This window comes from Paroedura picta, chromosome 5 (genome assembly GCF_049243985.1).
Source record: "Paroedura picta isolate Pp20150507F chromosome 5, Ppicta_v3.0, whole genome shotgun sequence".
Taxonomy (NCBI): domain Eukaryota; kingdom Metazoa; phylum Chordata; class Lepidosauria; order Squamata; family Gekkonidae; genus Paroedura; species Paroedura picta.
This window is the reverse complement of record NC_135373.1, coordinates 77,085,674-77,104,370: the sequence shown is the minus strand read 5'-3', so window position 1 is coordinate 77,104,370 and position 18,697 is coordinate 77,085,674. Positions and strand designations below refer to the sequence as shown.

The 18,697-nt window shown below is 41.4% G+C and overlaps 1 protein-coding gene across 4 annotated transcripts in view; it reads left to right on the top strand.

The window, feature by feature from the left end:
- NELL2 (neural EGFL like 2) overlaps window positions 1-18,697 on the top strand; it is a 158,695-nt gene that overhangs the window by 19,696 nt on the left and 120,302 nt on the right. For all 4 annotated transcript variants that reach the window (XM_077338628.1, XM_077338626.1, XM_077338629.1 and 1 more), the window contains exons 3-5: window positions 2,154-2,304; window positions 11,523-11,696; window positions 11,813-11,909. In XM_077338628.1, the coding sequence (XP_077194743.1) occupies window positions 2,154-2,304; window positions 11,523-11,696; window positions 11,813-11,909 (422 nt within the window). The remainder of the gene's footprint in view (window positions 1-2,153; window positions 2,305-11,522; window positions 11,697-11,812; window positions 11,910-18,697) is intronic.

The window sequence follows — 18,697 nt, the reverse complement described above, 5'->3', positions numbered from 1 at the left end:
AGGGCAAGGAACGAACTCCTTTCCCCAAAGAGTCCCTTCTGAATTTGGGGAGTGTATGCCACAGAGAAAGCTATGTGTATTGGTCCAATGAGTACACCTTGGTGCTCAAATTCCTCTCCAAGGCCAGTAGTAGCTTCCCCACAAAAGGGGAAGAAAGTTGAATGATGACCCTATACTACTCTAAGGTTTAACCTCTCATGGGGTGCCCAAACCAACCTCCCCATGCCTAGAATACATCCCCAAAGAGTGTCCAGAGGCTGTAGCTAGTACAGAATGCTGTAGGCCAGGTTATCAGGAACATGTGACCCTGAAATTATAACCATTACACTTTTATCAATCTGCTCCCCAGCCGATTCCAAGGGATGATTTTGACCTTTACAGCTCTAAATGGCTTGGGACTAGGGTGCCTGAAGGGCTGTCTTCTTCCACATGTTCTTGCATAGAAATACGGATCACTGGGAGAGGCCCTCCTGATTGTCCCATCAATCAAAGAAGCTTATTTGTTTAGTATACAAGAGAGGGCCTTGTCCCTGGGAGCCCCATGATTTTGGAACAACCATCCTAGAAAGGTAACCCTGGCCCCTCTCGCTGTAGATTTTTAGGAGGCAGCTGAAGATGGTTTTATTTAGTGTCCAGAGTCAGGGAGACCAGAGAAGTAAGTGGCAGAACAACTTGAGTGAGTTATGCCCCTGAAGAGGAAGGGCCTGACAACCCCACAGATGGGATAGGAATCTGGAAGGCAGGCAGAACTTAAAAACAGCCCCAATATTCTGACTGAAAGCCCAACTGAGCTGGGTCTGGAGCAGAAACATGGGAGGCACTCACTCAGATAGTCCGTAAGACGCAGATGTCATTGAACAGTGGCAACATCTGGGAAATCAGGTGAGTAGGCAGCAAAGAGCTGGACTATGGTGCCAGCTGAAGCAGAGCTGAACTCTGGGGACAAGACAGTGCAGCAGCAGAGGAGGCGCCCCCAGCAGCCAGGAACAGATGGGAGTTGAGAGGAATTATTATTATTATTATTATTATTATTATTATTATTATTAGTAGTAGTAGTAGTAGTAGTAGTAGTAGTAGTAGTAGTATTAGTATTATTATTATTATTAGATTTATAGCCCGCCACTCCCTTGCGGCTCGTCCGATGCACCCTGAAGCCAGACTGGAGCAGCCGAGGGTAGGGCAGGCATGGATGATGCTCAGAATTCAGAACGATCTCAGATAGACTATGCAATAGACTATGTTTTGTAGCTGAGCTGTTATAGTCATGGGCTACAAAAAGATAAGTTGAAAATAATTTTTTCCGGATCTAAATTGGCAAAATACTGGTGGCTAGTTCTTTACTGCCTTCTTTACTCCTTGCTATCAGCATCAACAGGAGTTTGTGTTGAAAAAATACACTTTGAAATTAGGACTCAGCTTGATAACAGTTATTTGTTTACAGAATTTTTTCTTTGCAACAAGAGCACTAGCATTCTACAGCCCACATGGAATTTTTTTTTCATTGTGGAAGTTATATAGCACTGGGGGGGGTGGTCCTGTGATTGGGTGCAAGGGAGGAGGTGTGGCTACCACTTGGAGGAGGTGATTGGTTGCAGTTGTTGTCTACAACCTGTGCTCTACTCAGGTTTGTGGGCTGAACTGTGCATGTTTATGGGTGCATGTGTGTGTGCTTGGTCAGTTCCATTATGTGGGTGCCTACAGGCTATGCTGTAGCTTTGGATTCCATACATTTTGGCTTGGTCTGAAATGTAATCCTGGGCTAGGGCAGATTAGGGAGCTGCCTAATTCCTGCTATGCCCCTTTCCTCACTGGTGCAATAGCTTGTGCCAACATTGCCCTTTGACATCACCACACCAGCAGCCAGACAGAGTACAGTTCTGTGGGGGCATTCTGGTGGTGTAGTTTGACCCCTTGCTTTCTTTCAGCCCACCCCGCTCCTATGATGCTGCAGATAGACTCGGTCATGAGATTCCATGTTAAGGCCTGAGAGATAGCTGAAGGCATTGCAGGAGTACATTGTGTTTTAAGCAAACAGTATTTTAAAGCTGGTAATTATATTTACATGTGCACTTGACATACCTTTGATATAGAGAATACTTTTTTGTAAAATAGTAGCATTTCCTCTCACATTCTCTCCATCTCTCTCTTTTTAGGTACTTCAAGAAGCGTGAAAGCATCTCCTGAGAAAGCTGAACTTTTTTCCCAGAAGCTAAGAAATAAACATGAATTTACAGTTTTGGTGACACTCAAACAAGCTCGTTTAAATTCAGGAGTTATTTTTTCTTTTCACCACTTTGATCATAGGTGGGTGCTTATGTCTATATTTTTTTGCTTCAGTGGTATATTGAAATGTGCTTAAATTAAGCCATAATGAACTTAAATTATCCTAGACAAATATGCCTGGAGGCACATTTGGTTGAAACTGATTGGATTTGCTTTCTAGTAATTATATTCAGGGATGGGACATACACTGTGACATGATGTGTGGTATTATCTGACAATTGCTGTGGTGCACATGATTGTGGATAATGTAAATGGGTAGAAATCCACAAGCTAAGATCTATCAACACAAAGTGCCATAGCTGTCACTGTTTAAATGTCTCCTATTGCTAAGGGCATAAAAAGGCATTCCACTGTGGGCCTGTCATATAATTGCAAGCTTCATCCTCATCTAACATAAAATCAGTCTGTCATTGTTGCCAGTGGACCTACATCAGTTCAGAGCATACATGGACTTGGTGTTGTGCTTCCTAACATGTTGTGTGTATGTGTGTGTCTTTGTAGGATAGTGAATATTCATAGAGGTTAGTGAGGTACACCTATAATAATAAATAGCAGAGTGGTTTACAATCCCCACAATAATCTCTTTAAGTATAAAAGATTAAGCTATAAGACTTGAGGGCATTTATAAATGATATTTTCATGATATGACAATTGCTGTCACAGGTAAAAAGGGTGTTATCAAGATAGTTATACAGTTGCTGCAGTCAACAGAAGGCTCCCAAAAGATATTGTAATAACAATTTTTAAAAATAGAAGACTTACAAGACAAACCTGAAAGCCCTGCATCATAAGCTTCACTGAAACCAATAGGTTTTGTAGGAATTAAGTGTTGCAATTCTTACAACTGTGGTATTGTGAATAACAATTTTTATTTCTATATACTATATTTGCTGGTGTATAAGACTACTTTCCCCCCTGAAAAACATGCCTCCAAGTGTGTGTGTGGGGGGTCATCCTATACGCCGGGTGCACCTCAGTTGGGATAGACATAGCTGCCCATAATGGCCTCCCGATACCCGCGCACCTAATTCTACATACCATCCAGTATCGCGCGGTATCCAGTGCAGCCGCGGCGGGTCATCAGCGTGGCTGTGGCGAGCATCAGCAGCAAGACAGGAATGCCAGCCTTTTCGGCATGACCGGCCTGCTCTGCTCAGCGGGAAGCAGCGGCGCTCCGGCCCGTCCCTTGTCTATGTAGAGCTCGCACATGTGCACCTGCGCACTAGTACCGGTCACAGGGAGATGCAGGCGCAGGACGAGTATATAACAAACTCTACATTTTGAGTGGAAATGTTGGGGGGTCATCTTATACGCCTAGTCGTCTTGTACGCCGGCAAATATGGTATATTGTGATGTAGACCATATTTCCCCCTATCCTTTACTATAGTAGAGTACTTCTTTGTGTGGTGTATTGTTTTTAGATGAAAGTGTTACTTATGGATGTAGAGAATAGCATTGTTAATATATATTCTACAATTATATATATATATATATATATATATATATATATATATATATATATATATAGATATATATAGATATATATAGATATAGATATAGATATATATATAGATATATATAGATATATATATAGATATATATATAGATATATATATATATATATATATATATATATATATATATATATATATATATATATATATATATAAAATTTGGGGTGGTGTTTCCTGGTTTGTTATAGACATGACAGATTTATGGCAACAAAGTTTTGATTGAAAAGAGCAAGAGTCCAGTAATGCCTTAAAGACTAACAAAATTTTTGGCAGGATATGAGCATTCATGAGTCATTGCTCTCTTCTTCAGATTTTGATGGGTTTTCTAGACCGCAAAAGCTAATGCTACAATAAATCTGTTGTAGCACCAGCAAGATGCCTTTTTGTTTATAATGCATTTTGCAATAGTGATACTTCAGCATACTTCCATTTCATGTGTAAAGCAAGCCATTATCCAGGTTCATCCGCTATCAGTTAAATGTATGGGAGCACTTCCTTGTTGTCTAGGGCTTAGGAGCAAAGGTGCTTATTGGGAGGGAGACTAGATGTTCTCTGACACTGACAGATGTTCTCTCATATTTTCAATTCAGCTGCAACCTTATTTTGGTTATAATTATGTATATATTCTATTTTTCTCTATTGTCTGTGTATTATCTTCTATCTGTTCAGACATTGGCAGTGAAATCCTAAGCAGAGTTCATGGAATTTCAGTAAATTTTATATCCACTGCTCTGAAAATCTCGGTGTATGCTTTGCTTAAATAATCAGTATAATAGTGTGGGTAGCATTTCTCCTGGAGTTAATATGTAAATAGAATAATTCCTATGCAAAATGCTTCCAAATGTTCAAGTCCAAGTGATGAACTGTACTTTTAAAAACAAATTTAGAGTCCAGTGGCACCTTCAAGTCTTCATGCACACGAGAGCTCATACCCTGAATATAACTTTGTTGGTCTTAAAGGTGCCACTCGACTCTAAATTTGTCCTGCTGGTTGAGACCAACATGGCTACCCATGTTACAAATTATAAGGATAAACTGATGGAATTTATTTGCTTCTGGGCATAATTCAAAGTGTTGACTCTTGTATATATGTATAAGACTGTATTGGTTCCAGCTATAGGCCATTACAATGTTAGCAATATCATAGCGGTTGATATAAAAAAAAACAATAAAACAATTTGCCTTGCAGGGGAAGACTTTCTCAGAGCCACACATTTCTTTTATTTGGCTTTAAACAGCCCACAACTTTATTCAACATTAAACTGAGCATTGGATAGCATGGGGAATTAGGAACCAGCCCTCTTGTGGCTCACGACCCACAAGGCAGCCACAGATTAATCCTGCAGGTATGCACAGGCCCCTCCGGCGTTCCGCCAGGCTCCCCATGCCCCCAATGACCTGCTGGATGTTACAGGGAGGTGACCAAATTATGAAACCGTGAACCTCTACCGGGTTCCGAATCATCCGTAAATGCGGATCTGGGTTCAGGGGCATCCTCCATAAGTGATGGCCACCCAGCTCCACTTATCCACGGCCTCTTATGGAGCCCCCCCCACTGGAACATGCCAGCATACATGCTGGGATTGCTCAAACAATGGTTCCTCCCCATGCCCAAAAAACGCAAGTTGTGATGATAAATTTATTTAAAACAATATTTCCTTAAAAAAAATAATAAATCACCGGTAACAACAATGTTTTAACAACACGCAACCATAAAGAACAGGGAGGGAGGGTGGGCAACTCCTTCAGCAGGGAAGAGGGAAAAAGGCCTATGCCTTTCTGCCTCCTTACTACCCCCAGGGGCTTATGGGACTTGTAGTCCCCTTCCCTGTGTGCTCTTTAGGTGACTGCTTCCCTGCAGCAGCAAATTGCACCCAGGGTAAGTCCTGACTGCCCTAAAACAATCTATGCAGTGGTCCCTAGATAATGAAAGATGATAAGAATTCGAGTCTCTAGCTGTCTAGTGGCATAAATTTGGCTTGACTTTTCCTTGCTGCTAGTGCAAATAATGAGACATTATAACTGATTAGGGGGTTAGTATCCAATAATAAAATACCATTTTGTCTAAATTCTCAGGGAAGTTCTGGTCATTCAAAAATCTCTCAATACATTTGGTTCTCGGTTCCAGGTATAGTGGACAATCCAAAACATAATGACAGAGGTCTTCAACAGCAGGTTCTCCTCAAATACATAGGCAAAGGACAATAGGCACACCAGAAAAACGGCCTGAGAGTAGAGCTGATGGCATAGCTTGAAAGCGTAAATGGGAAAAAGCCATTCAAAGTTTTGGTACAGAAATGGTTACTAAATAGTCAGATCTGAGATAGACTTTTTTGAATAGTTTAAACAAATGGAAAATTAGATTTTATTATTGTTTGTCTATCCAATATGGCATCACTATTAAAGATCCAGTGTCTCAGATTAGACCCATCAATTTGTGCTCTTAATAAATCATCTGGGATGGAATACTGTGATCATATTTTATCATAGCAGGCAAGTCAATATTCAAGGTTAGCTCAAAACACTGCTTGAATATTAAATTGGTAGTGTTTGAACTATGTTTTGTCCAAAAGTTTAACAAAGCTAAGTGGACTTGTGCCCTGATCGATGGAAGCCCTAATTCTGCACAAATATGTGCGGAAGGAGTTCATCTAGGTAAGCCCAAAATATGTCTAAGGAAGTGATTCTGAATCACTTCCAAGGAACTTGTGCTTCCAAGGAAGTGGTTCTGAATCACTTCCAAACTAGAAATCAGGTGATCCCTCCATCCCCAGACTTCAATATCATAAATGAGATGGGGTAAGGCCTTGGCTACAAATAGTTTTATCACTGGATCAATAAGGAATCCACCCTCAGATGCATAGAATCTTAATATGGCCCCAATTATTTTAAGAGTGGAGGCCTTAATTAGGGCTAAATGGTTGTTCCAACTCAGTGTCTCAGTGAAAGTCAATCCCAGGTATTTGAATGACAATATTATGGATGTTCCATTTAAATCTCTTTGTGCTCCTCCTAAGAACCATGATTTTAGTCTTGTTGTAATTTATATTAAGAGCCTTCTCATTACTGTAATCAGTCTCTTTAAACCAATGCAGGTGCATAAAATTAAAACCATATTATCCGCATATAATAGGATTGATACTTTTTGCTGCCCAAAGGAGGGAGGAGTAAACTCTGGTCCAGTTAACTTCAAAACAATATCATTGAGATAAAGATTAAATAGCAGGGGGGGCCAGGACACAGCCCTGTTTAACTCCTCTCTGAATTGGAATTGGGTCAGTCACTGAGCCAGAAATACCAAATCTAACTTTTGCATGTACGTCTGTAGGACGAATAACGGGAGTTTATCAATGTTTGTTCTGGCTAGCTTTTCCCAAAGGTGGGCTCTGTTGATAGTATCAAATGCTGTGGCCAATCCACGAAAGCTACAAAAAGGGCTTTGGTGGGACCATTAATACTTAAAGTGGCAAGTTGAAAAAGAGTCTGACAGTGTTCAGTAGTATTTTGTCCTTTTCTAAACCCTGCCTGATTGGGGTAAATAACACAATTAGATGATTCCCAATCCTCTAATTTATATAACAGATGTTTACTATAGAGTTTAGCAGTTATGTGTTGACTCTTGTCTACAAAGCCATAAATGGCCTGGAACTTAAAGGTCATCTTCCATAAAAAGCTGTCCACCATTTTCAGTTGAAAACTGAAATCCTGTTGCATGTTCTCCACCTGTTGAAGAGAGTGAGTATGCACAAAATGCAGGTCCTTTTCAGTAGTGATGCCTCATCTGCAAAACTCTCCTCTCATCCATGTGTCTGATGCCAAGTTTGATATGATTGAGGTGCCAAGCAATAACTTATTTTTGTTAAGATTTCTATTTATGTTGTTTGTTTTCCCTACATTTAATGGTTCTATCAATTCTACCTGCTTCCTCCCTCCCTTGTCTTAATGTTTGGTTTAATTATTTTCTGGTTTATTGTCTTGTCTTTGGATGTGGCGAGTTTTATTTGGTTTATTGTTTTCATTAAGTTTTGCTTTCCAGTTTGTTTTCATGAGTTTCAAATGTTCATTTCAAACATACTTTAATTAAAAATGTACAGGAGTATGGAGGTACTTTAAAGACTATGATTTCATGGGTTATAACCTACTTTGCCAGAAATCTAACAGTATGCTCTAATATCAGGGACAGGCAACCTTTTGGTTTCATGTACTTTAAAATTACAATGTGTACTTATGAAAGTTTTGATGTTCTGCAAAACAAAAAGGGGGATGCGGCTTGTACTTGCACAGATGTGCTTAGAACCAACCAAGCCCTAGTGATGGTGCCAGGAGCTAAGGGTTCATCTTGGGTGGCTTTTGGTTGTGTAGGTCTAGAAGGTGACAACAGGCATAAGACTTTCTATTTGCCATTTTCCTGCACTACTGGCCCCAACAGTGCTGCCAGTAACTCAACTGCTCAGGCCATAAGTGCCAAGCAAAATGGTCTTGTATGCATCTGTCAGGTGTGTGTCTCAGGGCTACTCTGGTCTATGGAAGCTTAGTTATTCCTCTTTCCAGTACTGGTTATGGCTGGGGTGTGGGGACTGCTAGGCAGAAGGGAAGAATTTTTAAAATTATTTTTGGAAAATGTATTATTTGCCATTCTTGAAACATTTGATCTCTCATGACACCATGGGTAGCAGAAATGTTTTGAAGGAGTTAAAAGATTTTTTGAACTTCTTTGTGAAATCTGGAATGACTTCAAGCTTTTGTTTTATATCAATTCATTAAACTGATGGATGTCCTTCCATATCTGCCTGTTTTCTTTTGAGGGCTATGCTTTTCTTAATTCAAAACTCTTGGCAATGCACAAAATGAGTTTTGGCAATAGGATGTTAATTATTCCAGACAATAAAAATTTACACAAGTAAACACTCTACTACTTACAAATTATATATTTACTGGTGTCCAAAGTACACAAAGTTTCATAGGTTAATAAGGATTTTTCAGTGCAGTAGACATTTGGCCTTTCATTAGAAATTTGAATGTCCAAACTTCATTTTAGAAACAAAGTTTCTAGTTCTAATATCCATATCCATGGTTCCTCTATATATTTGTGAAACAGCCTGGGGGATAGAACATGTCTAGCTGTCCAAGTTGGAATAGGGCCAATCAGGCCCTGCCCCTGCAGCTCCCGCCCTCTGTGCCTGGACTCTAGCCTCTTTGCTCTCAGTTGCACCTCAGTATCTGGAGCCAGCAGCAGGTGAGGGGAGAGGTCCCTAGACAAAGAGTCATGGTGCAGGGCCTGTTAATGAGGACCTCCCGGCTTGCTAAGCAGGGCTGCTCCAGCGGCCGGGAGAAGGCTTGAGATCGATGCTGCTGGGGAGGGGGGCCTGCCGCCTTCTCCCGGCCGCTGGAGCAGCCTTGCCGCATCACACACACAGCGAGGCCACTCCAGCGGCCGGGAGAAGGCTCGAGATCGATGCCAGTGGGGGGAGGGCATCGATCTATCCTCCCTATCACAAAGTGGTGATTAGTATTTCCCTGGTCATACAAGAAAGGGTCACAAGAGCCAAGCACTGACAACTGATAACCCTGTGCTATCTATAGTCAGATCCCATCTAATTTGTCTTTATCAGTTAAAACTTTGTCATTAATATGAAAGGAATGTTACCTCATGGGGCTGTATAGAGAGATTGACCCTTTGTTCTGCTAAATAGTTATTATAATAAAAACTAGCTTCAAAGCCTGTTCCTAAGAACGGGCCCTGAAAGGGCCCCCTCTGCTGGCCAGGCAGTTTAAAGTGGCTTTGGGCTGCAGCTCATTAACAGGGCTGAGGCAGAGCTCCTTAGCAGGCAGTCAGCAGGCTGGGAGGCCCTTGTTAGCAGGTGCAGCCTAGCAGGCCAAGAGGCCCTCATTAACAAGCCTCCACCACGACCCTTTGCCCAGGGCCCTCTCCCCTTACCTGCTGCTGGCTCCAGGCACTGAGGCGTCTGATAGCAAAGAGTCTAGAGTCCAGGGACGGAGGGCAGGAGCTGCAGGGGCAGGGCCAATCAGGGCATAGCTGGCTGCACCCTGATTGGCCCTATTCCAACTTGGACACGTCCCACCACCTAGGCTGTTTCAGAAATATATAGAGGAACAACAATGGATAAGGATGATAGCTGTGATCACAAATGAGCAGTCCTACCAGTTAACATCCCTGTCAAAGGACATGGTAGTTTAATTGCTATTTAGTATGCTGAGAACAGCTTTTAAGTAGTTAATTTCTTGTGCATTCCTCTTTATAGGTTTTTCACTATGAGATTGTATGGAAGAAACCTAATTGGTGGAACATGATTTTGTACTGTCGCATATTTTCTGTTAGGGCTCAGCCTTCTGAATACTTTTTAAATTGTTGCTTATCATGTTAATTAGAAAAGTGGAAAAACTGTGATGAGGTCTCTGGTTTATATTATATCTAATCTTGCTTGTTTAGTTAGGAATGATCTTATATTCTCTTAAACTTGTGAGATGTAGGAAGTGATTAAACTGAATTATGTTCTATCACTATTTTCTATTTTGTGAGCAGCCAAATCTTTAATTAGCTTACTTTACTTGCCAATGCAAAAATGATTTTGGGGGACCACAAACAAGTGAATTATTATAGAGATAAATTTTTATTGCTGACTTCAGTTAACTGCTTTGTTAATATAGAGACTAGAGTGGTTTGAGACACCTTGAAGCAGAAGAGTATAATTTGCTAGGCTAGCAGATAAAGCAAGCAAACAAAAAACTACTGTTTTTTGCTCTGTAGGCAAAAAGTGAAATAAAACAAATATCTCTTTGGCAAAACAAAATTGCATATTTCAAAGAACCACATGTTAGTAATGATTGGGACCCTTTTCATTCTGAATTGGAAGCAAGAGATAAGATAACCACTGGGCCTCAGTATGAGTTAATCAATTCTAGTATTCTACTGTTCTTCAGTGTTTATTATTATCATTATATTGTTGTTATTGTTACAGTTGTCACCATATTACTACAAACTGAGTTAATTGTATCGTTCCCATTTCATGTAAACCACCCTGAGCCTTCGGAGAGGGTGGTATATAAAATAAATAAATAAATAACTTTTGGCAATGACTCCACATACCCGAGGGACCACCTATCGCCCTATGCCCCCTGCAGGGCCTTACGCTCTGCGAGTGAAAATTTGCTGGTCATTCCCAGCCCCAGGGAAGAACGCCTAGCCTCAACCAGGGCCAGAGCCTTTTCGGTCCTGGCCCCTACCTCCTGGATGAGCTGTGGGCCCTGCGGGATCTTTCAGCATTCCACAGGGCCTGTAAGATGGAGCTCTTCTGCCAGGTCTGTGGTTGAGGCTGGGGCTGGAGAGGTAGACCGATGGCCCCCCGGAGTTTGAGTAGTACATTATCAGACCTCCTTCTCCATCCCGCTAGTAGTGGGGGTTGGGAGTGAGTTTCCCATCATGTTGAGATTTTATGTTTTTAATGGGGATTTTATAAGATGCTGTAACCTGCCACGAACTGGCCAGGGAGTGGCGGGGAATAAATTGAACAACAACAACAACAACAGCAACAACTGTATTACTCTAAGTAATGCTGGGAAAGCAGATCTTTTTCCAGATCAAAGTGTAAGTTTGTGTAATGCTGAATATATGCTATTTTCCTCAGTTCTACTTATAAATAAGGGTGCATTATTCTTTCTCACTGTAAACGTATTTCATGAGTTGCTATTTCATTTTTGGTGCAGGTACTTGGAGCTAGAAAGCAGTGGTCATAGAAACGAAATCAGATTGCACTATCGGTCAGGAAGTCATCGGTCACACACAGAAGTGTTTCCTTACATTTTGGCAGATGACAAGTGGCACCGTCTGTCTTTAGCAATCAGTGCTTCACACTTGATTTTGCATGTGGACTGCAATAAGTAAGTGTGGAACTGAATTGTAGATTATGGAACTGCAGTGTTTTAAAGACTGAGGGAAAGGCAGTAAATTGATTTTATTTTTTGTTTCTGCATTATGTCTTTTTCTTTTTGAACAGAATTTATGAGAGGGTGGTAGAAAAACCTTATATGGAATTGCCAGTTGGCACAGCATTTTGGCTGGGACAAAGGAACAGTGCACATGGTTACTTTAAGGTATGTTTTCCTACAGAAGAGAATTAAGGGTGATTTAAAAATGTAAGCAAAAAACTACTTTTTATTGAAAGCATTGTATATGGTATAGAAAATATCTCAAATGAGTGTAAATGTTGGATTCTCATTTCTGGTGTTTCTTTCCCTGTACATGAATAGATTACTGAATTAAGTTTTAGGACAACTACATTGAGTCAAAAGATATGCCTGCTTCTTCTTAGCATGGTTTTTAGCTTTATAGCTGTACTTGAAGCCTTGTGACTTAAAATGTATTGACTGTCTGAAGAAGTAATCATGATTCTAAGTTTGCCCCGTATTAAAATGCAAATCTTTTATTTGGTTAGAAAAACAGCATGGTGGTATCTGTGTATGTTCATCATCTGCATATTGGCTGGTCTGTATCAGTTCTTTTTTTTTAATATATATTTTTTTATTTTCATAAAGTTAGAAATATAGAATAGAAGACAGTATAAGTTATTAATACAACGAATAGTAAAATATAGTTTTTGTTTGTTACAATTACACTCCCTCCATTAAGTGCCTCCTTTTAGTTAGGCTTTGAGTTTAGGCTGGGAGGCCCTGCGGAGATATATTTAACTAGTAAATAAGCCTGCTGCAAGCTTAATGCAGCGGGCGCTAGCGGGGCTGGGGAGGCGCGCTGGGACTGGGGCGGCTCGGGCTGGGCGATGGGGTCCGGCAGCACGGCCTACCTGGTCGTGTCCAAGAGTTTTGGCGGGCCGTTGGGTCGTCGGCGAGGCGCTCAGGGGCGGCGCTGGAGGGTGGGAGGCCGGGTGGGAAGCCAGGCGGGGCGCAGGGCAGCGGGGCATGGGCTGGGGCAGCAGGCGCGGCAGGGGGCGGCGGCCTATCGGGGTCAAAGCACTTGGGGGCGGCGCTGGAGGGTGGTAGGCTGTGCGGGGTGGCCGGCTGCGCGGCAGGGCCCGGGGCCACAGGCGCGGCAGCAGGCATTGGCCGGCGCGTCGGGTGGCATTGCGGGGCAGTCCTGCCGTATTGTCCGAGGGCCAAGGTTGGGGGAAGCAGGGTCAGGGGCGTGACAGTGGGCAGTCGGACGGCGCGCTGCGAGAGAGCGTGCATCCGGACCACATGGCAGGGAGGCAATGGCGGCGGCAGGTAGGTCAGGTGGAAGGGGGGTGGATCGGGAGGTGCTTCGCGCCTCCCGATTAGTTAGTCGGTCAGCAAGGGACCAATTGCGAGGTGTGCTGCACGCAGCTCGCTATTGGTCCCTTGCCGCCAGACTGACACTCGGAGGGCCCAATCGGCAGGCGCTGCATGCCTGCCGATTGGGCCCTCCGAGTGTCAGTCCAGGGGAAGGGGCCTATGGGCACCCTTCCTCATCACAGACAGGGCCCACCTGCAGAGGCCTTAACCGATTATTTAATCCGCTCCGCTAGGATCGGGTTAAAGATAATACAGATTCAGCTTACATAGGAAATATCAGACCCCACATTAACTACACAATGGTATGAACTTTTGCCCAAAACTTATAAACTTTTTCACGTTTCCACCACATTTAAGAAAAGAAGCCTACTTTGTTACCACATTTCCATCATTTGTTAACATAGTTTTTAACAATTTTAACGGTCATTTTTGGTGTCCCATAACACCTATAAAGCAATTTATACTTGACACGGTCTAAGAGCCTTCCTGACAGATATTCAACACCATATTTCATATTTGAATTAAGTACTTAACATTGAACATTTCTTGTAGAACAGTATAAACTTTGGCCCTATAACAATACACTAATAAAAAAGAAAAAAAAGGGTAAAAAAACCCACTTTATCGTGACATTTCCAACACTTCAGCATACATAGGAAATCTAAGACCCCACGTTAACTACGCAATAGTATGAACTTTTGCCCAGAATTTATAAGCTTTTTCACATTTCCACCACATTTAGGAAAAGAGGCCTACTTAGTTACCACATTTCCAGACAGTTACTTTTGGTGTCACATACCACCTATAAAACATTTTATACTTGACACAAAGAGCCATCCTGACAGATATTCAACCCCATATTTTCAGATTTGAATTAAATGCTTAACATTAAACATTTCTTGTAGAACAGTAGAACATTTCTTGTAGAACTTTGGCCCTATAACAGTAAAGAAGAAAAAAGGGGAAAGACCCTCGCTTTATCGTAACGTGTACAGAAGAAGAATAAAAAAGATTTCAAGCATTGCTTCTCCTTTCCCTTCCCCAGTCTTCTATAAAAAAGAGACAGTATAAGTTGTTAATACAAAAAATGGTAAAATAAAGTCTTCATTGGTTAGATTTACACCCCCTCCATTAGGTACCTCCTTTTAGTTATGCTTTAAGTTTAGACTGGGAGGCACTGCGGAGATATATTTAATAATACAGATTCAGCTTACATAGGAAATCTAAGACCCCACACTAATTACATAATAGTATAAACTTACAAAGAACAGTAAAATATAGTCTTCATTTGTTATACTTAAACCTACTCCATTAGGTGTCTCCTTTTAGTTAAGCTTTAAGTTTAAGCTGGGAAGCACTGCGGAGATATATTTAATAATACAGATTCAGCTTACTTAGAAGATCTTAGACCCCACATTAACTGCTTGACACAGTCTAAGAGCCATCCTGACAGATATTTCCAGATTTAAATTAAATGCTTAACATAGTTTTTAGTAATTATTACAGTCACTTTTAGTGTCACATACATCTATAAAACATTTTATACTTGACACATTCTAAGAGCCATCCTAACAGGTATATTTTCAGATTTTAGTTAAATGCTTAACATTGAACATTTTTTGCAGAACAGTATGAACTTTGGCCCTATAGCAATACACTAATAAAGAAGAGAGAAAGGGGAAAAAACCCCGTTTTATATTTCCGGCACTTACGATTATATTGCCTATGTGCCTACAGAAGGAAAGGGGGAAAAAAGAAAAAAAAATTCAACCATTGCTTTTCCTTTCCCTTCCCCGGTCTTCTTAAGGGGGTCTCATATCGAGGCTTGCTGCATCTTGTTGTTCCCGTAGGCCTATGTTCTGTCCAGTTGGCCTTTGGTATAGAAAGTGCAGTTGTACTCTTTCCCGCAGAGTATGCATCGATTAATCTTGAGGCAGTTGCACCTCCTGGACTCCAATATTAATACAATTTCCCCCCCAAAAGCTCCTTTAAATTGATTACTTTCACAGCTGATCCATATATCTTTTGATTGATTCTTGTGTACTGCTGCTTTGAAATGGCTGTATGTCTTTTTAAGGGTGTCCTTATCTAGGTTGCAAGGCTCCGACATCCCCTTTTCCATCTCCAAAATTTCTGATTTCTCTTCTGCTGATGGTTTTCCACCTTGTTTAGAGCTATCATCAACCACTGTTATTGATCCATCATTCCTGTTAGAGACTTCTTCCTTGCTGTCTTGGATCTCCTTGAAAATATTCTTAAGCAATCCTTCTGTGAATGCTTTCAAATCTTGGGTTTGTTTCTCTATTAGATGAGCCATTCTTTTTAACATAGACATGTTTTAGGCTTGTAAGTCAGCAACCAACCTCAAACAATTTTGCAAATAGCCAGTAGAAGTCCTATACAGTCCTAGGCGAGAGCAAAAGTCTGTTTTGTCCTCTGACGTTCCTGGCACTAGTAAGTGACGTATTGAAGCCAGTGAAGCAGATATTCTCGTACTGGAGCAGAATTCTCATGAGATCTTCCCATTCACGGCTCTTATCTCTTATCTCCGAAAACCAAAACAATTGCAGTAAGAGCTATTGCTAATTAATTTGAGTTGATTTAAGTCCTTCTTCTGCTTAGGAAAGAGAATTAGCCTGCCTCATAATGAGGTGGCTTCAGGCAGAGCTAAAGGGGGGGAAAAGAGAGACGAAAAAACAGAGAAATACTTGCGGTCTCTGTGCGTTAATTGATGGCTTGGAATTTAGCAGATGTCCTCCCCTCAGTTCACAGCATTCATTTGCAGTAAATCGTAGTGGAGGGTTAGAGCAGATTCTTTAAGAAAGAAAGAAAGAAAAGTCCAAGATAGAATATGGCAGTCGTCCTCTTGACCCGAAACGCTGACAACCTGTAATCCAGGGAGATATACTCCCTAAAGGATTGGAGATGGCCCCAAGAGTTCCCTAGGGCTTCCTGGGTAGAAAGGTGAGGTGGGGTTTGCATACCCCTCCTCTTTTCTGCCAATTGCTTCCACAATTGGCCCCTGTCAGGCTCCAGTGATTGCACTGCAATCCCCTCAGGACGACATCTTTAGCCACACCTCTGTATCAGTTCTTTTGACGCCTTAAGTTAAGGATTCCAAATCAGGGGTCCAGAGCTCTAGAGGGGGTCTGGAGCTTTTCCCCTTCTGCTGTAATGGACTTGGCCACAAGCTAGGGAACTGGCTGCCTCCACTCAGAGGCCGTGGTGGGTAGGCTGTGGGTGTAAATATCAAAGCTGGGGATATGGTTGTGATGTGGTATGGGGGGATCTGGGTTGTCTTCTCAACTCCTGCCCTTCTTTCCATCCTACATGAGGTGGAGCCACAATAGTTGTAGTAAAGGTGGGAAAAGGAGCAAAAGGATGGGGGGGGGGCTTAATGGGGCTTTTAACACAGAGTGTTATAACCCACCATAAGCCAGTTATGAGAGTGGCGGGCAATAAGTCAAAACAATAAATAAAGCAATAAACTAAAAACAAAGGGTGTGCGTGTTGATGTCACTCCTGATGACATGTCACTTCTGGGGCATGACAGGGAGGTGTGGCCAGCTGCCATCACTTCCAGTGGGCCTTGAAGATGAAAATTGATTTCAGGAACTATTCCATGGTCAAAAAGTTGAAAAAGATTGCCTTAAGTCAATACTATGTTTTTGGCAAGATGAAGGCCCTCTGGGTCAAAACATGCTTGGTCATTGGTCATAGAATATGTAGCCATTAGTGTTATTCTTGGGAATTGTATGTGCAAGATTTCATAGGTTGCTGTAAATTTGGAGTTATGTTTTTAATGATAATATTGTTTGTAGTTTTTAATTCTATTTATGTGCACTAGACAATAATTGTATTTTATTTTAATTTTCAATTTGCACAAACTTCAGGTTCCTAGCTTGATCTTTCAGATTGGGTTTTTGTTTCCTTTTAGTCTTTTGATTTAAAAAAAAAAGTGGGAACAGTTGTCTCTGTTACATAGAAAATAAATATATAGAGCAGTTGAGATATGAGAGAATCACATAAATTGGCACAGGAAGGCACTTACATTTGGGCCAGCAAATTTATTCCTCTCTGTGCCCGGAAGCAATTTTCTTGGCTTGTATGTATTCGGTTACAGCAGGCATCATGGCATCAATCAAATTCTTTGCATGTGGAAAATAAGCTGTTCTTATTTTGGTGACAAGCATCTATGGCCCTGTCAACAGATTAAAGCTGGATTAAAAGATAAAGAAAATGCTGGAGAAAATTGTGGATTTCCTGGCTATTGATGACATGGCAGTTATCCCAGTTGTACAACTTGAATATTTCTTGCTCCTGGGAAAAGAGGTGATGCAAGTAGCCAGAAGTGTATTTTATCAGCTATATCTGATACATCATTGCATTCCTTCCTAGAGGGCTGGGAACTTGATTATTACTACTTGTGTAGCTTCTAGAGCTAACTGCAACAATGAACTGGACATGGATATACTTTAAATAGAGTTCTGTAAGTTCTCTTGGTACAAAATACTGCACCATGCTTTCTGAATAAAATTGGAAAGTAGGTGACAATTTCATGGCTATTCTTACTGGCTTCCAGGTCCATTTCAGGGCTTTAGTTCTGACCCATATATCTCTTTATGGCCTGGAATCTACCTATTCCACAAATCTACTTCTGAAGGCACCAAAAATCATCTGCTAAAGTCATCAGTACTAATTATAAGCCCAAACACAGTTCCTGCTTCCATAGTAACCTGTTGCAGATAAAAACAAACATATTCAGTTGGCATACTTGAAGTCTTAATAAACCTTCTGTTACATTAATCTCTATAAATGTCATGCTTTGAATTATTAGTCATTCTTTTAGAACTGGATTTATTATATGCACTCGTCTTATAAATTACCTACCCATATACATACCTCAACCTCTCCAGGTGGGCAATACAGAATTCAGTACCCATTGTAATCATGGGCCTGGGTATCAAGGAAATGGTAAACTCCAGTTATATTCCTGAAAGCAAATAACTAGGGCACAAGAGTGACATATTTAGGTTATTTTATCTTATTTCTTTCTACATAGCTTTGTTTGGTTTTTCAATTTTCTAGCACTCTCTATGAGCCTCTTGTGGCGCAGAGTGGTAAGGCAGCCGTCTGAAAGCTTTGCCCATGAGGCTGGGAGTTCAATCCCAGCAGCCGGCTCAAGGTTGACTCAGCCTTCCATCCTTCCGAGGTCGGTAAAATGAGTACCCAGCTTGCTGGGGGGTAAACGGTAATGACTGGGGAAGGCACTGGCAAACCACCCCGTATTGAGTCTGCCATGAAAACGCTAGAGGGCGTCACCCCAAGGGTCAGACATGACTCGGTGCTTGCACAGGGGATACCTTTACCTTTAGCACTCTCTAGTGGGCAGAGATGAAAGATTAAAAAGTTAAAAATTAAGACAAAAATACTGTTGTAGACAAGACAAAAACAGTGGAAATAGAACACCCCTTCTCCCCCTGTAGTCAGTGATCTTGATATAAAGACAGTGGAAAACTAGATTTTTCTCCACACCCATTTAGGAAGTCACTCCTGTCTTATATTTATGCAGTTTTGGTCATGGGGTTGATTTTTTCCCTAATAGTCATAGGAAG